The following is a 22230-nucleotide window of genomic DNA, read 5'->3' as shown; positions in this document are numbered from 1 at the left end:
TCTCTGCTCAGCAAGACTGTCATCCATTATCAAGTGCCTGCTGTTTTACACTTCCCTTAAACCCCCTACCTCTCTCTCCCCAGATGACCTCACCAACTACTTTGTTTCCAAAATTGAAACCATCAGGCTCGAACTCAAAATCTCCCCCTCACCTCCCCAGGTCCCTCTTAATCTCTCCTCCCTTCTCTCATCCTTTCAGGCCATCTCTCAAGAGGAGATCTCCCACTTGCTTTTGAAATCCACCCCCTCGACCTGCACTTCCACCACCGTATAAATATATTCTCACCCACTCTTCTTCTCTCCTAGATCACTATCTCCAACCACTCACTTTCTGATGGAGCTCTCCCTTCTGCTTTCAAATATGCTGCCATGCCCCATCCTATCAAAAAAAACCCTCTCTTGCACTGCGCCATCTAATCATCCCTGTCCAAACTCCTCAAGCAGGTTGTTTATACCCACTGTCTCCACTTCTGGTCCTCTGGCTCCCTCCTTGACCCTCCACAATCTGGCTTCTGCCCCATCCATTCCCCAGAAACTGTTATTTTCAAGGGCACAGAGACTCTAAGATTATTTTGTTATATTGTATTCTCCCCAATATTTTGCACACAGTAAGCACTCAGTAAATGTGACCGATTAATTGGTCACCAATGACCTCTTCTACACCACATCCAACAGACTCTAATCCTCCTTGACCTCTCATCTGCCTTCGATACTGTGGTCCACCCCTTTCTGGGAACATTTTTTTCTCCTACATTTCCCTTTTGGCTCTCCTCCTACCTTTCTGATGACTCCTTTATGTTCACTTTTGCAAGGTTTTCCTGTTTCCCACTCCCTGACTATGGGGGTCCCCCAGTTTCCAGTTCAATATCCCCTTCTAGTCTCAATCTCCACTCACTTCCTTTCTTATGGTATTTAAGTTCTTACTATGTGCCAGGCACTGTCCTAAGTGCTGAGGGAGATACAAGCTAATCGGATTGGACACAGACCATGTCCCATATGGGGCTTATAGTCTTAATCTCCATTTAATAGACGAGGTAACTAAGGTACAGAGGAGTTAAGTGACTTGTTCAAGGTCATGCAACAGACTGGTGAAGGAGCAAGAATTAGAACCCAGGTCCTCCGATTCCCAGGCCCATGCCCTATCCATTAGACAACACTGCTCCTTTGGGGAGTTCATCCTCTCTCACAGCTTCAACTTCCTCCTCTATATAAGTGACTCCCATATCTGTTTCCCCAGTCCTGATTTTTAACCCTCTGTGCAATCTCACGTATCCTGCTTCTGGGACATTTCTAAAGGGTGCCCCAATTGTATCTCAAGTTAACATGTTAAAAATTGCACTCATCTTCCTTCTCAAATCCTCTCTTCCTCCTGGTTTTCCCATCACTATTGACACCATCACCATCCTCCCCATCTCTCAGAGACGAAATCCTGGCATTATCTTCCAATTATCTCTCACTTTCAACCCCCTTAATCGATAGTCACAAAACTCTGTCAGTTCTTTCTTCAAGACATAATAACAATAATTGGAGTATTTGTTAAGCTCCTATTGTGGACCAAACATTGTGCTAAGCAATGGGATAGATACCAGATGATCAGGTCAGAAAGAGCCCCTGGTCCCACAAAAGGAAAGGGAGAACTGGCATATAAATTCCTTTAAACCTCTCTAGATTGTAAGCTCCCTGTGAGCAGGGAATAGATTTAACAACTGTTATATTGTATTCTCCCAAACATTCATACAGTGTTCTGCACATGGTAAGTGCTCAATGAATATGATTGATTGAGTGATTGATCTATAGCCATCTCTTTCCCCCGCCCCCCGTGAGCCTTACATACAAATCTTTTATCTCTGCTACTCCCCACTACTTGTAATTCATTTTAGTGTTGGTCTCCTCTTGCTGGATTGTACTAGAAGTCAGGGATCCTGTATTTTAACATTGCTTTTTCCCGAACTCTGCCCAGAGTAGGTACTCAATAAATACTATTAATTGATTGATTGTAATACATTCAAGTTGCCACTAACACTTGCCCTTAGTATCAACCTTGATCCTGCCTAAGAGGGCAGTCAGTTTTATCCACAGGCCACAAACTCCATCTGAGAACCCCAAAATTGATTGGGTGGCTTCTATAATGCTCCTCTCCACTGAAAATATACACAATTTTTGCCATGCAGTGTCGGAATTCTCAAATTCTTTGTGTTGCAGAGGTTTTTTGAGGGTTTTTTTTTTAGGTTCTAAATCCCATTTGCAAGTTTACACTGCCCAAAGTGTTTGGTGATTAGAAAGTAAAAATGATCTCCCATAAGGATATTTTCCACATGAACGAAGGTGGGTATTGAAAATAATCCCATCAAATAAAGAAATGTTCAATCCTGTAGAGCTAGTCCTCCCACTGTGCTCTACAGAGAGCAGTGGTTGAAGCAGGTATTTATTATTAGGGGACATTCAGTCAGTCATATTTATTGAGCACTTACTGTGTGCAGAACACTGTACTGAGCATTTAAGAGAGTACAATAATAATAATAATGATGACATTTGTTAAGTGCTTGCTATGTGCAAAGTACTGTTCTAAGCGCTTGGGGGGATACAAGCTGATCAGGTTGTCCCACGTGGGGCTTAATCCACATTTTACAGATGAGCTAACTGAGGCTCAGAGAAGTTAAATGACTTGCCCAAGGTCACACAGCAGACATGTGGTGGAGCCGGGATTTGAACCCATTAACTCTGACTCCCAAGCCCGTGCTCTTTCCACTGAGCCACGCTGCTTCTCTGAATACAACAACAAGCAGACACATTCCACAGCCAGGCACACCCAAGACCGGACAAAAATGCTCATGACATCACATGTGTTCCATCGTTCAAGTAGTGTAGTATGATGAAGTCCCAGGCACCATTTTCCAGAAGAACACAGCCTTTCGGCAATCTTAGCAAATTTCTCAGATTGGGAATGACTTCGGAGCTTCCCAACTTGTTCCAAGATCTTTGCGTTCCCCCACAAGATCAGTGTGATGTTTAGCACAGCATCAGAGCTAAGGATCTTGGTGACAGGAACCGAGGCGGCAGGCTCAGAGCTGAAAATTTAAAGATCAGACATCAAGGTGTCGGGCTCCGAAAGCCTCACAGCAGTCTGCTGTTCTAGAACTTGTTCAACCAGAACTGATTACTGAACAGTACCAGTTGGCTTTATCCAATGATGCTATAGGGGAAGCAGCATGGCCCAGTGGAAAGAGCATGGGCTTGGGAACCAGAAGTCATGGGTTCTGATCCCAGCTCCGCCGCTTGTCAGCTGTGTGACTTTCGGCAAGTCACTTAACTTCTCTGTGCCTCAGTTACCTCATCTGTAAAATGGGGATTAAGACTGTGAGCCCAATGTGGGACAACCTGATCACCTTATATCCTCCCCAGGGCTTAGAACAGTGCCTTGCACATAGTAAGCGCTTAACAAATGCTGTTATTACTGTTATCTTCTAGACTGTGAGCCGGTTGTTGGATAGGGATCATCTCTATATATTGCCAACTTGTACTTCCCAAGTGCTTAGTACAGTACTCTGCACACAGTAAGCGCTCAATAATTATGATTGAATGAATGGATGAATGACAATTCAAATATAAAGGTTGACTCATGCTCAAAACTAAGCCTGAATTATCTCTTAATTAATTTGTATGTTCCGTTCCATTTGGCTGATGATGAGATTAACCCAAGGCCTCACAATAAGTCATTCATTCATTCATTTGTTGAGCACTTACTGTGTGCAGAGCACTGTACTAAGCTCTTGGGAAGTACAGTCAACATATAGAGACGGTCTTGGGAAGTCAGCAACATATAGAGACGGTCGCTACCCAACAATGAGTTCACAATCTAGAAGGAGGTGACAGACAAAAAAAAAAAAAACAAGTTGACAGGTGTCAATACCAAAAGAATAAATAGAATTAGAGCTATATGCACATCAATAAAATAGAGTAATAAATATGTACAAATGTGCACAAGTGCTGTGGGGAGGGGAAGGGGGAAGGGCAGAGGGGAGGAGGAGGAGAGGAAAAAAGGGCAGGCTCAGTCTGGGAAGACCTCCTGGAGGAGGTGAGCTTCTCAATAGGTCTTTGAAGGAAGGAAGAGAGCTAGCTTGGTGGATGTGTGGAGGGAGGGCATTGCAGGCCAGAGGTAGGACATGGGCCAGTGGTTGAAGGTGGGACAGGCGAGAATGAGGTACATTGAGGAGGTTAGCGGCAGAGGAGCAGTGTGTGTGGGCTGGGCTATAGAAGGAGAGAAGAGAGGTGAGGTAGGAGGGGGCGAAGTGATGGAGAACTGTGAAGCCAAGAGTAAGGAGTTTTTGTTTGATTTGAAAGTTGATAGGCAACCACTGGAGATTTTTGAGGAGAGGAGTGACATGCCCAGAGCATTTCTGTACAGAGATAATCTGGGCAGCAGAGTGAAGTATAGACTGAAGCAGGGAGAGACAGGAGGATGGGCGATCAGAAAAGAGGCCAATGCAGTAATCCAGTCAGGATAGGATGAGAGATTGAACCAGCAGGGTAGTGGTTTGGTTGGAGAGGAAAGGGCAGATCTTGGCGATGTTAGTCAGTCTTGCATAGATCCCAGGAATTCTGGGCTACAGAAACCTCTAAATGTAAATGTAAAGTGATGCTTAGTTTGCTTCTTAATGAATGAAATCATTTGAACACACCATAAACTTAAGGGTTAGCATTCATCCTGAAAATCTGTGTTAGGCAAACAAGTGTATATATACAGATATCTTGATTGTGAAGATTGCTAGTGAGATTGTGAACTCCCACTAGTCAGTCATTTGTATTTATTGAGTGCTTTCTGTGTGCAGAACACTGCACTAAGCTCTTGGAAAAGGACAATATAAAAATAAACCTACACATTCCCTGCCCACAATGAGCTTACAGTCTAGAGAGTGAGACAGGCACTAATAGACTGCAAACTCAGCAGAGGCAGGGATTTTTTTACCAACTTTATTATGTTGTACTCTACCAAGTGCTTAGTACAGTGCGCTGCACACAGTAAGAGCTCAAATTCCATTGTTAAGTGACAGTGTTGCATCATGTGTGAGTGCATTGCTTAAAAACCCAGTGCATGTCAGAGTGGTATAATGGATAGAGCACCAAGTTGAGTGTCAGAAACCCTGAGTCGTAGTCCGAGTTCTGCTATTTGCCTGTTGTGTTAACTTGAGCAACTCAGCTAAGTTCTCTGGGCCTCATTTTCCTCCTCTTGTTAACCACCTGTTTTCCCTCCCTCTTCCCTTTGTGGTTCAGGAATCGTGTCTGATCTAATTATCTTGTAACTTCCCCAGTGCTTGGCACATAGCTAGCCATTATTACTGTTATCGCTGTTGTTGTTTATTATCATCATGGTTATTATTTTAGGAACTCCCTTCCCCTTTGTGCACACCTAAATGCTTTTATTTACAATAGCGCGGACTGACTTTTTGTTGATGTTTTGGTGTTTTTGTTTTGTTGTTGTTTTCACTACTGTCTCTGGTGAAGAATAACAAAAGCCAGCTAAAGCATAAACTGACTAAAGCAAATACCTGACAATCAGGTAATGTCTAGTCTAGACAGATTTAGGGCAAGTCAGGAAAAATAAGGCTTTACGCCTCCACATTTTCCAATCATATAAGCCATTTTGAAGTATTTCTAGGGTGGGTTAAAAGCATGTGGGGCTCTGAACTTGTTTCTGTCTCTGAGTTAAAGAGCTTCGTTTTCAGAAAACCTAGGAGAGATTTTATATTAGTATCTGTGCTTCATCCTGTAAATCTTTAGTGTCTAGGCAATTGTTTTAGTCATTTAATAGTGCTACCTCATATCTCTGCTGTTTCCTAGTGGAAAATTGATGAGAAGCATTTAAAAGCAGATGGGACACGGACCATGGAAATGAAAAACACAGGAGAAAGAACTGTGTGAAAGAAACATTTAATCATAACCCGGAAAAAGCCTAGTGGCAGGTTTTTTTATTATGCTAAGTTGCCTTCGGTTTGGAGAGTTTCTGTTATATATTAGGCTCCCAGCTTCCTTCTGCACCTGGACTTTTTTGGTTAAAACCCCAGTAGATGTGACTCTGGTTTCGTATTTTGCAGGACTATGACTTAAGCCAGCTGCAGCAACCTGATACTGTGGAACCTGACGCTATCAAACCTGTTGGGATCAGAAGGCTTGATGAGAGACCCATTCACGCAGAACCTCAGTATCCGGTCAGATCAGCAGCACCGCACCCCGGTGACATTGGCGACTTCATTAATGAGGTAACAGAGTCCGAGAACCCGCCGGGCGGACAAAGAGAGATAACCAAAAGATCGGTTGAGTCCCATTTTCAGCAAAGAGAAAACTCTTTCTGACCTATAGATAAATTAGGACTTGAATCTCAAGGTTTATTTAAAAACCCGCTGCCTCTCTTTAGCTTATCTTCCTCGGGAAGTAAATATGGTCTTCTTTAAAGCAGGCTAATTTAATTGAATCATGAAACTGAAAGCGACTATATATCAATTAACTTTCATACAGCTGCATTAATTACATTCGTAATATATTATCACTCAGCCACAATATCTGTAAAAGGGATTATTCCCTGGGTTCCGAGTAATAAATAGACTAACAAAATTAGTGTACTCTAAATTCACTTATTAGTGCAGATTAATTTAATAATGGGAGGCGTTCATTTTGATGTTGATTCACATATTACCCTCTGAATCCCAAGAATAGTAGAAATTTGCTCACTTCCGAAAGACCAAAGAGTTCCATCAAATAAGATTAGTGAGAAGAGCAGCCGAATTAAATGTTATGTAAGTGCTTTAAATACTTGTCTTGTTGCGTTTTAAGAGCCTCTGGGAGCAGAAGCTAATTCTCTGCTGAATAAAACAGTTATGATTTTTCACTGTGAAACTTATTGGGCCATTTTCTTTCACCATTGGCCAAGACCGCCGTTACATTTAACAATCCAGCTTCGTCACACAAAGCAGAAATAGATGAAGCAATAAGATCTATTCCTTCTCTCCCGTGGCACAGCTTTCTTTTTTTTTCCAAAAGTGATAAAGCTCTTCTCTGAGCTGGTTTGTGGGCCTTTTTATAAATAGAACATGGGCGTGAATAGTGAGCCCAGACCCCTCTTGCTAACACGCCTGCCCATTACCACTTCTGAGACCCCCCACCTAGGACACTATATGCCAGAATTCCTGACACCTTCTGCAGACCTGGCTAAAAGAGATCTAGACAGTGTCTAAAGCAGGGGACTATTTACTCCATCTGTTGCTCCTTTCTTTCCCACTGTTCTGCATACAGTAAGTGCTCAATAAATATCATTATTGATTGATTGATTAATGGGGGGCAACTCTGGAGGGGATAACCTAGACCCGGATTAAAAATAGACCCAGAGTCTGGGGAACAAGCCAGATTAGAACTGGCTGGACAGAGAGGCCTCTAGGTAGGGAGACCCGCTGTGTGGTCTTTTAATAATAATTTTGGCATTTAAGTGCTTCCTATGTTCCAAGTACTGTTCTAAGCTCTGGGGTGGATACTAGATTATCAGTTTGGACACAGTCCCTGTCCCACGAGAAACTCGCAGTTTAGGTTGGAGGGAGTGGGATTTAATCATCATTTTATAGATGAGAAAATGGAGGCCCAGGGAAGTTAAATGACTTGCCCAAGGCCACACAGCAGACAAATGGCAGAGCCGGATTTAGAGCCCAGGTCCTCTGACTCCTGGACCCGTGTTCTATCCACGAGGCCACGCTGTTTCTCTAGAAGGGAATTGATGTTTCCTTGGCTTTGTTGTCAGAAATACAGTACCTCCCCAAAGCAATGTCTATTTGATACTAATGTCCAGCTGAGATTAATGAACTACGGAGAAGTTCTGTCCTGGGAATATCTCTGGGAATACCCAGGATGGTGTCTGATTCCTGAAACGAAAAGAAGGGATCATTCTTGAAAATGGACACTAAGCACATTGAACTGGGCGATTCCATCAGTTGAACTGGAAAGGCCTTAAAAACACCTGCAGTAAAATATGCTGTCCACTGGCATGTCGTTGGTCAGAAAGGTCAGTCATTCAGTCAATTGTACTTACTGAGCGCTTACTGTAGGTAGAGTATTGTACTAAGCACTTAGGAGAGTAATAATAATAGTACCTTGTTAAGCATTTACTATGTGCCAAGTACTATTCTAAGTATTGGGGAAGATACTTACTTAATTCATTCATTCAATCGTATTTATTGAGCACTTACTGTGTGCAGAGCACTGTACTAAGCACTTGGGAAGTACAAGTCGGCAACAAATAGAGACAGTCCCTACTCAACAACGGGCTCACAGTCTAAAAGGGGGAGACAGACAAGAAAACAAAACATGTAGACAGGTGTCAAAATCATCAGAATAAATAGAATTGTAGTTATAAGCATATCATTAACAGAGTAGTAAATTTGTACAAGTAAAATAAATAGAGTAATAAATCCGTACAAATAAATACAAGTGCTGTGGGGAGGGGAAGGAGGTAGGCTGGGGGGTGGGGAGGAGGAGAGGAAAAAGGGGGCTCAGTCTGGGAAGGCTTCCTGGAGGAGGTGAGCTCTCATTAGGGCTATGAAGGGAGGAAGAGAGCTAGTTTGGAGGATGTGTGGAGGGAGGGCATTCCATGCCAGAGGAAGGACGTGGGCCAGGGATCAATGGCAGGACAGGAGAGAACGAGGCACAGTGAGAAGGTTAGTGGCAGAGAAGTGGAAGGTGCAGGCTGGGCTGGAGAAGGAGAGAAGGGAGGTGAGGTAGGAGGGGGCGAGGTGATGGAGAGCCTTGAAGCTGAGAGTGAGGAGTTGGCTTAATCAGTTTGGACACAGTCCTTGTCTCACATGGGGCTCACACTCTTAATCCCCACTTTACAGGTGAGATAACTAAGGCCCTGAGAAGTGAAATGCCTTGCTCAAGGTCACACAACAGACAAATGGCAGAGCCGGGGTTAGAACCCAGGTCCTTCTAACTCCCAGGCCTTGGCTCTATCCACTAAGTCACGCTGCTTCTCTAGCCACGCTGCTTCTCAGACACATTCCCTGCCCACACTGAATTTACCATCCAGGAGGGTATAGGAGAAACTGGCTAGTGGGTAACAGTTAGTGGGAAGAGTCTCCCATAATTTTGCAGACCGAGACTCTCTTCTACCCACTCTAAGGATGGAGGTGGATGAGTGAGCAAACTTGTTGGAGGTTGGAAGCATGCCCAAATGGATGGGAGTATAATCAAAAATAAACCAGGTTGCTTCTACCCTTTACCTATTTTAGGTCTTTAAACCTCTCTCCTTCTCTGTCCTTCATCCCTTTCTCTCTCTTCCCTAATTTCTGTTTTTTACTTCCTTTTTTTCCTCTTGAGCCTGCTCATCTCCATATCTCAAATTCAGCTTTCCTTTGATTCCACCGGCCTCATCCCCACAGCCATTGAAAACACTCCTTCAGCTGGTCTCCTTTAGCGGCCATCACCACTCTCCATTTTCCCCCAGGCTCCTGAAACCAGAGTTTCCCTCCCGTTCTTTTTTGATTTCTCTTGGACCCTCTCAGCGTCTTTGTCACTCATCCCATATAAGTGGCAGTGCTTTCGCAGGTCCAGTTTTGGAGGGCTGATAAATGCATAAATCCATTTGCATGGCTTGTTCAAAAGATTCTTAGGAAGCTTCTCAGACTGACAAGGCTTGGGCAGGAATATGTCTGTTGTGACATTATAGTCTCCCAAGCACTTAGTATGGTGCTTTGCACACAGTAAGCACTCAATAAATAGAACTGAATGAATGAAACTCATGTCTGAATGCATTTATCCACGTTACTTATGATCTAGATCTTTTTATTATGACAGATTTGGTTACCATTACCTTGGACTTATGTTGTAGTATACTTTCCAAATGCTTAGTACGGTGCTCTGCATATAGTGCTCAATAAATACCCTTGATTGATTGATTGATAAGAGGTATTTTTAATGCTGGGTGTGAGGCCTGGGTTTGGAAACTAAGAATGTTTTGTGACTCATTTGTACGCCATCAATTTTCTCTCAAGACATGGTATTCCTAGATTTGTGTCATTTATCTCCTGTTCACTCAGTCAATCCATGCTATTTATTGAGCTCTTATTGAGTGCAAAGTTCTATACTAAGAGTTTGAACACCCTGTGCAGGACAAGATGTTCTAAACTCTTTGGTTGCCATCACCTTCATCTGTACTTATTGAGTTCTACTGTGTGTAGAGCATTTTGCTATGTGCTTTGGGAGCATACACCAAAAATAAGGCTTGGTTCTGCCCCTCAAGGAACCTACAATCTTCTTTCATGTTTATAATGTGTTTTATCCAAATGTAACTGGGCAGATTGAGGATGATTTATCAATTCATAAAATATCCAAATATTTAATATTTTTAAAACAAACACATGCAGGCATATAGAAAGCCTGTTCCTAAGGAGGCTGTAATACAATTTGGGATTACAACAAAAATATAACACAATACTTTTGAGACATAAGCAAAATTTATATGGGAAGTTTCTTGCTTTGCTTACTTAATTGGATAAATATGTCACCTCTAATCCAAAGGAGATAACTCACTTATTTTCAGTTCAGTAAACAAAGTGGAAAAGTTGTATGTCAATGTCAAATGTAGGAATTCATATTGTTTTGAGGGTTTAAAACATGACCTTCAGAGTGGGAAATTAAAACAACTTCAACTCATTTTGCCTAAACAGTGAATATCAACATGCATTCCAATATATTTAGTAAATGTTTCAAATTTGGTTCAGACAAGATGAAAAATAAAATTTAAAACCAAATCTCTCTGTCAAGAAATGTCTTGCAGCAAAGATTTAATAAATCCTGCTGTGTCCACATGAAATACTTTTAAAATTAATTTTCCATAGTCAACGTGGACTACTCTGCATTTTCCTCCAACTTATAAAATTCATTTTGACGCATTTTAAAATATCTGACCTTAAAATACCTCTTTCAAGAGCAGCTTAAGATCCAGGCTTAATGAAACTATTATCCCCAATTCTTTTAAATTGGCTTCTGCAGGTTGCTTTACAAGCACTCCAAAATTATAGGTGATACAGTTAAATGCCAATTTGAAACTCAAAAACAATTAGGTACTCAGGACTAGAAATATATCTTTTTGATTGGAGAAAACATCCCCTGCGCCCATAAATGTAATGATCATTGAGTCCCCTAGGTATTTGGTCCTTCACACACTGGTTGTGGGAAGCAAATATTGGGACTAGGAAAAGCTAACTCTTAATGGGACAATATTTGAAAAGAAATGTTCAGTTTGTAAGAATACCTTCACACGGGCCTTACTGGCAGTGGGATTCTCCAGTGATGTAGAAAGGCTACGTGGCATTGTCTCCTTCCATAATCAGTTAATCATATTTATTGAGCACTTGCTGTGTACAGAGCACTGTATTAAGCGCATGGGAGAGTACAATATAACAATATAACAGACACACCCATGGCCCACAGCTTACAAGCTGGGGGTGGGCGGGGGACAGACAGTAATATGAATAAATAAAATTGTGGGTAAGTACAAAAGTGCTATTCATTCATTCATTCAGTCGTATTTATTGAGCGCTTACTGTGTGCAGAGCACTGTACTAAGCACTTGGAAAGTTCAAGTTGACAACATATAGAGATGGTCCCTACCCAACAATGGGCTCACAGTCTAGCCCGTTGCTGAGGGTGTGAGGAGGAGTGAATATAGGGAGGAAGTCAGGGAGACACAGAAGGGAGTGAGAGAAAAGGAGATGAGATCTTCAGCATCTAAGTATATGAGAATGTGCTAACCAAGGTTGTGGTCTCAAGGTCTTGTCTTATGCCGTTGAGTTGTTTCTGACCCATAGTGACACCATGGACACATCTCTCCCAGAACGCCCCACTCTCCATCTGCAATCATTCTGGTAGTGTATCCATAGAATTTTTTTGGTGAAAATCTGGAAGTGGCTTCCGCACAGTAAACTCGAGTCTCTGCCCTTGACTCTCCTGTGACGCTGCTGCCCAGCACAGATGAGTTTTGACTTGTAGCAGATTGCCTTCTGCTCGCTAGCCACTGTCCAAGCTCGGAATGGAATGGGTAGGCCTCTTCTTGACTCTCCCTCCCATAGCTGAGACTGGTAGAGGACTGGAAACTCTCCAGGTGCGACCCTGAGAGGTGCGGTCTCAAGGTACAAGTACTAAAAACTTCATTCCTTTAGGACTGATCCAGCAGTAGTCTCCCATTTCATGAAGGAGGGTCACTGAAGGGACAGTTTCTTTAGAAAAAATAGTAATAACAGTAGCAGCATGTACATGTATTGATCCCTATATCCCTCTCCCCAGCCCCCACACCCAGTCCAATAGACTGTAATAGGGTCTTAGGAAATACAGAATAATGAAATTTCATGATCCCTGCTCACAAGGAGCATGCACTCTAATGGACTCTAATGCACTCTAACAAACAGAAAATATTTCATAAGTGTGGTATTTAAGTACTTACGGTGTACCACGTGCTGTATTAAACAGAGGTAGACATAAGTGAATCAGGTTGGACACAGTCTCTGTCGAAACATGGGCTCACATTCTAGAAAGCTGGAGAACTGGTATTTTACAGATGAAGACTCTGCAGTACTTTCATTCAATCGTATTTATTGTGTGCTTACTATGTTCAAAGCACTGTACTAAGCACTTAGCACTGTACAGAGAAGTTAAATAACTTGCCCAAAGTCATATCTTAGGCAAGTGCCAGGGAGGGTATTAGAACCCAGGTTCTCAGACCTCTTTTCATTCATTAAATTATTTTTACAGATCACCTACTGTGTGCATAACACTGCACTAAGCAGTTGGGAGAGTACAGTTATACCAAAAGATGCAGTCCCTGTCCTTGACCATATAGTCTAACAACAGAATAGAGAGACTCCTACTTCAAGTTACTTGTGGTTTATTACCAATTTCCCAAAACTGTAGTGATGTAATGAAATCTTGTACAATGTCAGTGATTGTACAGTGGGGTATGAAGAGTTAAGTTGTCTACTCCATTTAAGAGGTGGGCTTCAGTAGGGTGGAGGTGGGTGGAATCGTTAGTATTTATTGAGCATCATTTGATTGATGCTCAATCAATAAATATTTAGTATTTAATGAACATCATTAGTATTTATTGTGCACTTACTCTGTGCAGAGCATTGTACTTGGTGCTTGGGAGTAAACAGGCCTTTACGATCTAGCAGAGAAACTTACAGTCTAAATGGATCCACAGGAAATCATCTATTGGTCCATTTATCTAAGTGATTAGGGCCAGCTTTTGCTGTAACTATTCTTTTCACTGCACTTCTTCAGAGAAAAAGACATTCCATCAATACAATCCTGACACACAACTGGCAGAATGAAGCAAGAAGTGTTTTGTATGTATCCTATCACAATTTACCCAGCTCGATTTATTGCCAAAACGGGTCTGTTGGAGTTCTTTTTAATTAGCCTTGAGAAGCACCCCTCTGAGAACTGAAAACTTTTAAAAGTTCAAGCTGTAACCATCTTCATCTCTTCAAATTTCCATCTGAAAACTTTTTAGTCTTAGTTCAAGATAGTAGTCCTTAAGAAGTCGGAGTGAAATGTAGCGAGGCTTAAGCCATCTCCAGTTAATTTTCCTCACTTTAAGGGGTAAGCAAGTTGGAAACTATTTGGAGCAATTGCAAAATGGTTTGAGGAGTGCCACTCTATCTGTTACTGTTCTTAATTGGATCCATGGAACTAGAGTGCTCAGTGAAAGTACTCCAAACTAAGCATAATCTCCCACTGATAATGTTGCCAAGTGTATTTTTGCTTTTCAAAGCTCTGTAGAATTGACCAAAAGAATCTGAAGATTCTTTTTACCTGCATCCTAACCCAAGGATACCTGAAGCAGCATGGCCTAGTGGATAGAGCATAGGCTTGGGAGTCAGAAGGACCTGGGTTCTAATTCTGCTCTGCCACTCATCTCCTGTGTGACCTTGGGCAAGCTGCTAACTTCTTTCTCTGTGCCTCCATTACCTCATTTGTAAAATGGTGATTTAGATTGTGAGCCTCACGTGGGACAGGGACTCTGTCCAACTTGATTAGTTTGTATCTACCACAACACTTAAAACAGAGCTTGACACATAGTAAGTACTTAAATACTATTTTCATCACCAATTCCAACTAACAGCAGAGAGACTGCTTCTAACTCAATTATCTAGCCCAGTCATCCATTTGCCATTTCCCCCTTAATTAGCTGTGCCTCTAAGAACCTGGTGCTGAAGTACTTAGCTTTTCCTCAGTGAGGGGTCCTCAGGAGAGAGTTTAGCGCTTAGAACAGTGCTTTGCACATAGTAAGTGCTTAATAAATGCCATTATTATTATTACTTAGCCTAGCAACTTTTGAGATTTTCCCCTTACCTCTGGAATTTGGTGTGGGGCAGCGGGGGCAGAAGATGGGTAAATAAAGATGGTTCCCTTTCTGGATAGCCATCTTCATGGCTAGTGAGGCTGAAAGTGCCTTGTGGGCAGGGAATATGTCTTCCAGCTCTGTTATATTTGTACTCTGCCTTGCTCTTAGTACAGTGTTCTTCACACAGTAAACACTCCATGAGTACATTGATTGATTTCCTATCCTTAGCATACCCCTGGACTCAACTATTGTGAGCCCCATGTGGGACAGGGACTGTGTCCAACCTGGTCATCTTGTATCCACCCCAGAGCTTAGAATAGTGCCTGACACATAGTAAGCACTTAACAAATGCCATTTAAAAAAAAACAAAACATCACTAGTTTGGACTCTTTGTATAGGAATTTATTCCAAACCCCCTTTGAATCAACTGATATTTCTCCCTACACAGCTTCCTCCCACTTCAAAACTGACAGACGGACACACTCTCTGCTTTCCAAGCCTTAACCCTACCACCTGCATTAAGAGTTGTTACTGTTGCTCATCATGAATCAATGGAGGCTCACACTGGCCATGATCTCAAACATTCGCTGCCCATCTCCTCCCCTCTTTCACTGCTTTTCCCTCATGTCTTCCATGTTGCTTTCAAGCCTTTTCCCAGTCCATTTCTACTTCACATCATTGACCTTCTTCCTTTCACGTCAATCAATCGATCGATCATTGTGACAGTCTTCTAGCTCTGCAAAGCCTACCCAGGTTTTGCCTGCCCCTCATCCTGCATGTATTAATCTCACAAAGGCAGACTTTTTCAATCAATCAATCAATCAATCATTGTATACATTGAGGACTTTCTGTGTGCAGAGCACTGTACTAAGTGCTTGCGAGAGTACAATATAATAGAATTTGTGACATGTCCCCTGTCAATAATGAGCATCAGTCTAGAGGACGAGAATGGCATTTTCTTTTTCTAGGGAATGAAAGAGGAAATAATAGTGTGTCTGGGTGGTTATCTTGAATGGGCAGATTTAGAACTCTAAATCAATGAATCAGTCAAATGGCATTTATTGAACTCTTACTGTGTGCAGAGCCATGTACTTAGTGCTTGGGTGAGTAGAATGCGACAGAGTTGGAAGATGCATTCCCTCCCCATTAGGAGCTTACAGTCTAGAGGGGGAAACAGGCTTTAAAATATCTACACAAGTGAGTGAGACTGAGGGTGGGGTGAATGTCAAGTGCTTAAAGGGCACAAATCCAAGTGCAAGTGTCAATCAATCATATTTATTGAGTGCTTACTGTGTGCAGAGCACTGTACTAGCACTTGGGAGAGTACAACACTACAATATAACTGATACATTCCCCGCCCATAGCAAGCTTACAATCTAGAAGGGGAGGCAGACATAAATAACTTACAAATATGTACATAATTACTGTGGAGCTGGGGTTGGGGACAAGGGTGGTGAATAAAGGGAGCAAGTCGGGGTGACAGAAGGGAGAGGGAGTAAGGGAACTGAGGATTTACTTTGGGAAGGCCTCTTGGAGGAGATGTGATTTTAATAAGGCTTGGAGGGTGGGGAGAGTGGTTGTCCATTGGCTATGAAGTGGAAGGGAGTTATGGACCAGAGAGAGAAAGTGGGTTAGGGGTTGTGGTGAAGTAGATGAGACTGAGGCACAGAGATAATGAAGTGAATAGTCTGGATACAGTAAGAAATCAGCAAGATAATATGGGAGGGACAAAGGTGATGGAGTACTTTAAAGCCAGTGGTATGGAGTTTCTGTTTGATGCAGAGATGGATGGGTGACCACTGGAGATTCTTGAGGAGTGGAGAAATAGGGCTGAACATTTTTGTTTGTTTGTTTTGTTTTTGGAAGCAGAGAGAGGTTTGGACTGGAATGTGAAGAGACAGGAGGTGAAGAGATCAGCAAGGAGGCTAATGCAGTAGTCAAGTTGGGATAAAACAAGTCCCTAGATCACTGTTTGGTTGGAGAGGAAAGGTAGATTTTAGTGATGATATGAGAGAGATTAACGAGGATAATGCCAAGTTGATGGGTTTTGGATAGAGGGAGGATAATAATGCTCTCTGCGGTTTTGGGAAAGATGGGAAGGACAGGGTATGGATGCAAAGGTGAATTCTGTTTTGAACATGTTAAGTTTGAGGTGTCGGCAGGACATCCAAGCAGTGATATCTTGCAGGCAGAGGGACATGCAAGACTGAAAAGGAGAAGAGAGGTCAGGATTGGAAAGGTAGATTTGGGAATCACCCACATAAAGGTGATAGTTAAAGCCATGGGAGTGAATGAGTTCTCTGAGAAAGTGGGTGTTGATGGAGAATGTATCCATCATGTTCAGTCTCCGAATAAATCTCCTCTGATTCTCTCAGGTTTCTCTCTCCTTGTGCTCATTCTTCAACTCTCCCATTTTTCCCAGCACCATCCTCTGAATTTCTATCCCCTCTGCCTTTGCCTCTGACTCCATCCCTTCACACCTTATCAGAACACTTGCCCCCTCCTTTCTTCCCTCCCTGACTGCTATCTTCAACCATTCACTTTCCAATGGTTTCTCTCTCATTGCTTTCAGACATGCTCACGCATTCTTCTCCAAATTTCCTGAGTGAGTGGCCTCTACTTCTTTACCTCCAAATCTCTGCTTAATCTCCTCCAATCTGGTTTCTGTCCTTCACTACACAGAAATCACCTTCTCTAAGGTCATCAATGATCTTCTCGACAAATCCAATGGCCTTTTCTCCATCCTAATCCTCCTCTACCTCTCAGCTGCCTTCGACACTGTTGATAACCCATTTCTTCTGGAAACATTATCTACTCTTGGCTTCACGGACGCTGTCCTCTCCTGGGTCTTCTCCTATCTCTCCGACACTCCTTCTCAGTATCTTTCTCAGGCTCCTCCTCTTCCTCCCACCCTCTAACTATGGATGATTCTGGGTGAGAGGAATCTGATGAAAATGGCCATCTTAGGTAAACTGAGAGAAGACTCAGGAAGCAGTGAGGCCTAGTGGAAAGAGCACAGGCCTTCGGGTCAGAGGATCTGGCTTCTAAACCCAGCTCCATCACTCACTTGCTGTGTGACTTCATGCAAGTCACTTAACTTCTCTGTGCCTCAGTTTCCTCCTCTGTAAAATGGGGATGAAATCTGCTCTCTGTTGCAGGGAGCCCCCGCCCCTCCCCTTTATGGTAGTTGTTAAATGCTTACTATGTGCCAGGCACTGCTCTAAGTGTTGGGCTGGATACACAGTCCAGATCCCACATGGAGCTCCCAGTCATTACCCCCATTTGACAGATGAGGTAACCGAGCCACAGAGAATGACTTGCCCAAGGTCACACAGCAGGGAAGTGACAGAGCCGGGACTACAGCCCAGGTCCTTCTGACTCTCAGGCCTTTTCTCTATCCCCTAGACCATGACAGCGATCTGTATGAACCCCAGCCCTTCTCACAGCGTTCAGCCCACTGTTGGTGATTAATAAGAGCCCTTGGTAGCATTATTATTGGTCTTCCCCCTCGCACCTCACCACGCCTCTCCTTCTTCCCAATCGCAGGGACTGAAAGCAGCGGACAACGATCCCACAGCACCGCCCTACGACTCTCTCCTAGTCTTCGACTACGAAGGCAGCGGCTCCACCGCAGGGTCTTTAAGTTCCCTGAATTCCTCAAGTAGCGGCGGTGAGCAAGACTATGATTACCTAAATGACTGGGGACCACGTTTCAAGAAACTCGCCGACATGTACGGCGGGGGTGACGACTGAACTTCAGCTGGAACTTGGTTTTTGGACAAGTACAAACATTTCAACTGATATTCCCCCAAAAGCGTACAGAGCTAGGCTTTAACTTTGTAGTCTACTAGCACAAGTGCTTGCTAAAGGCTTTGGCATAGGCTGCAAACCAATTCGGGCTCAGTGGAATATCAGTAAGCCAATACCGTTTGGAAAAAAACAAAATATTGAGCTCAGTTACACTTGAATTTTACAGTACAGAAGCACTGGGATTTTATGTGCCTTTTTGTACCTTTTTCAGAACGGAATTAGTTTTATGTTTAAGGCTTTAATGGTACTGATTTCTGAAATGATGAGTAAAAGAGAAGCTCTTTTGAAATGGGAAGCAGTAAGTTAAACCGTGATATGCTTCAACGTGCTCTTGTTACATTGTGTTGCTTTTATTAAAATACAGATTATGAAAAAAAAACACCTCATGGAGCGGTTTTATTATCATGGGGTGGAGGCCATGAGAGAGAAAAATTGTACATCACTTCTAGTTTTAGATCTAGATTTTCTTTTTCACTAAAATTCTAAAAACAGCTGGTGGCAAATAAAGGGAGTTTTCATATCACCAGTGTGTAGCAGAATTGTGATTTTTTTTCTCCGTAAACTAGAATGTTAGAGACATTTTGGTCTTAATCCATGTACACTTTTTTATTTCTTGTATTTTTTTTCACATCACTGTAAAAATGGTATGTGTACATAATGTTTTATTGGCATAGTCTATGGAGAAGTGCAGAAACTTCAGAACATGTATGTATTATTTGAACTTTGGATTCCAGTTTTTGCATGTTTATAGCTTTCGTTATGGGTAAAGTATTTACAAAACAGGTTTAAACAAGTGACATTGATTCATTGTTGAGCTGTAGTTAGAATACTCATTTTTTAAATTTTTTTATTTTATTTGTTTTGTTTTTGATTTGGGGAGGGAGAAAAGTTCTTAGCACAAATGTTTTACATAATTTGTACCAAAAAAAAAAAAAAGAAGAAGAGGGTGTCCTGATACCGGTGACAAGGCTAAATGTGTGTTTTAAAAAAAAGCTTTTAAACTGGAGAGACTTCTGACAGCTTTGCCTCTGTATTGTGTACCAGAATATAAATGATCCACCTCTCACCCTGGCGTTCTGAATAAAATGCTAATTTTGGATCCGGTGACTGGTTTGAACTTTTTCTTTTCCACTCGGGTAGCCCTGAGTGTTGCAAAAAATCCCAAGAGGTTGCAGTTTTATGGCAAGTAATAATCAAAAAGGGCGGATCCTCCTCCTCACATGATTCAATATTAAAATGTTTAGGTTGACTAGGCAGTGCCCAAAGAAGAAACTACCTAAGATCCTATAATTGGCATCAAGGGAAAATGTCAAGTGCTTTGGGAATCGGTGGGAGCGTAAGATCAAAACCACCTTTGGGGGATCTTGAACTTTGGTTTTACCCTGTGGCCAAAGTTCAACTCTTGCTCTCTCTCTGAATTCCTCAAAGTCGAAAGTAATGATAATGCTATTTCTCACTATCCAGTGAGAAAAGATATTCTGTGCTTTAGTTCCACCTTCCCACTCAGCGCCCATCTGCCATTAATTCACCTTCCCTTTTCACTTGTGGATATTCTTGCCTTTCATGAGCTTACACTCTTTTTATTATCCTTATGGTACACCTTCTCTCTCAGATACTGTAACATTCTTCTCCACCTTCTCCAGCTGTGTCAGTGAGTTTCCCCCATTAGATCACACACCCCTCTAGGGCATTGTCTCTTACTTGATCTACTTGCTTAATACAATCCACCGCACACAGCAGGCTCCTAATAAATCCAACTGATTGATTGTGAGGTGTCTTTTAGATGGGAAAATCAAGAATTTTTGAGATTAGTGGTAAATTATTGGTGCTTTGGAAATCTATTAAGAAATGATTTATTAGGAGAATTTATTGAATTTTAGAAGATGAAATTCCAATTACCCCTGATGATGTCTCATTATTTTAGTTTGCCAAAAGGATTAATTTGAAACAAAGAAAACAATAAGCACTGCGATTCTTTTTATACACTTGTTAAATGTCTTCAATTCTGGTGACTACTTTTCTAGGTTTTATATGTCAAAACGTTCTTCTGTGAATTCAGTATTTCTCAAATGCAATTTTAATACCGGATAATTGGTTAATTATCAAATACTATGTCATTGAAAGCAGCTTGGCTTAGTGCAAAGATCACAGGCTTTGGAGTCAGAGGTCATGGGTTCAAATTCCGGCTCTGCCCATTGTCAGCTGTGTGACTTTGGGCAAGTCACTTAATTTCTCTGGGCCTCAGTTCCCTCATCTGGAAAATAGGGATTAAGATTGTGAGCCCCACGTGGGACAACCTGATCACCTTGTATCCCCCCAGCGCTTAGAACAGTGCTCTGCACACAGTAAGTGCTCAATAAATACGATTGATTGATTGATAGTAAGCGCTTAACAAATGCCATTATTATTATTATTATTATTGAAAGGTATTCCAAGGCTAACCTCCTTAGTTGTTGATATTTTCTAGTCAAAATTGAGCACTTTAAAAAGTCACCTTTAATAGCTATTTTTCCACTTGGCAAATATTGGTAAGCAATACATATTTAATATGGTGCCATCTAAAATTCCAGAGCAAAAAGATTGCCTATCATCCCCAAATTGCCACCTCTAGATACGATGGTGGGGGAGAGATTATTACTCCTGGATTGCTCATTTATCCTTTGAGTTCTTCCTTTCATTGTATTTAATGCCTAAGGGGCACTGAGAGAGAGAGAGACCAGAGAAATTCTGTCTTTCCCACTGGCTGTCAGTCATCACGGTCACAGCCAGGGTTGCAGACCTTCTTCTCCACCAGCCATGGTATCTATGCTCTCCCTGTTGAATAATAATAATGATAATAATAATTATGATTTTTAAGTGTTTACAATTTTTTAAGTGTTTACAATATGCTTGACACTGTTAAGCACTTAAGTGGATACAAAATAATTGGGTTGGGTGCAGTCTCTGTCCCAAGTGGGGCTCACAGTCTTAATCCCCATTTTCAGATGAGGTAATTGAGGCACAGAGAAGTGAAGTTGGATGTACCCCAGATGTACTTAGTACAGTGCTTGGCACAAAGTACAGAAGCAGCATGGTTTAGTGGCCAGAGCATGGGCTCGAGAGTCAGAAGGTCATGAGTTCTAATCCTGGCTCTGCCACATGTTTGCTGTGTGACCTTGGGCAAATTATTTCACTTCTCTAGCCCTCATCTGTAAAATGGGGATTAAGAGTGAGAGTCCCATGTGGGACAAGGACTGTGTATAAGCTAACTTGTATCTACCCCAGCACTTGGAACAGTGCTCGGAACATAGTAAATGCCATTATTATTATCATTAAATATAATTATAATCAGATTTTCTTATTCCCTTGTTGCTATTATCCACCAGAAGCTACTTTTGCCCACGGTGCATCTCACAAACAAGATAACAACCCCCTTTGAATATACTCCATTATGCATGCCTTTCCCAGTATTTGCAATTCAAACCAAAAAATAATCGTCGTGATAACTTTTTGCAGCCTACGCAAATGCAGTCAGATCTTGATTTATCAGAGGCTGATTAGTCAGTTTATAGACTGCTCATTTTCCTTCTGGCTATCTGCCTTTGGGTGGTTTCAGTGCTTACTGGTTCGATTCAGAAGGTCGGGCAGGGAAAATACAAGACCCGGCAATTTTGCTACTTTTTAGCAGATCTAGTAAAAAGTTGGCAGGGCAGACAGTTGGAATTTATGGCTAAAACATGATTTGTGGATTATCAGTGGATTTCAGGTATTCCTGCTGGCTCCTCCATCACAAGTAAAGTACACTTAGAGAAAGAGTCAAAAGAAAATTCTCAAATGCCAGTCTTAATCAATTAGTGGTATTTGTTGGGTGCTTACTGTGTGCAAAGCACTGTACTAAGTGCTCCAAAGAGTACAATGAAATAGAGTTGTTACACATGCTCCACGTCCTCAAGGAGTTTAGAGAAACAGTGTGGTCTAGTGGGTAGAGCATGGGCGTGGGAGTCAGAAGGTCCTGTGTTCTAATCCCAGCTCTGCCACTTGTCTGCTGTGTGACTTTAGAC

The 22230-nt window shown here is 42.1% G+C and overlaps 1 protein-coding gene across 1 annotated transcript in view; it reads left to right on the top strand.

Moving 5' to 3' along the window:
• Positions 1 to 19294, top strand: part of CDH2 (cadherin 2) — a 217681-nt gene extending 198387 nt beyond the window's left edge. Inside the window, exons 15-16 of the mRNA XM_038766512.1 lie at positions 6093 to 6257; positions 17927 to 19294. Of these exons, the coding sequence (XP_038622440.1) occupies positions 6093 to 6257; positions 17927 to 18133 (372 nt within the window). The 3' untranslated portion in view covers positions 18134 to 19294. The remainder of the gene's footprint in view (positions 1 to 6092; positions 6258 to 17926) is intronic.
• The last annotated feature ends 2936 nt before the right edge of the window (positions 19295 to 22230 follow it).

Source organism: Tachyglossus aculeatus, chromosome 25, assembly GCF_015852505.1.
Source record: "Tachyglossus aculeatus isolate mTacAcu1 chromosome 25, mTacAcu1.pri, whole genome shotgun sequence".
Classification (NCBI taxonomy): domain Eukaryota; kingdom Metazoa; phylum Chordata; class Mammalia; order Monotremata; family Tachyglossidae; genus Tachyglossus; species Tachyglossus aculeatus.
Note: the sequence above shows the minus strand (reverse complement) of the source record. Positions and strands in the feature narration are given on the sequence as shown.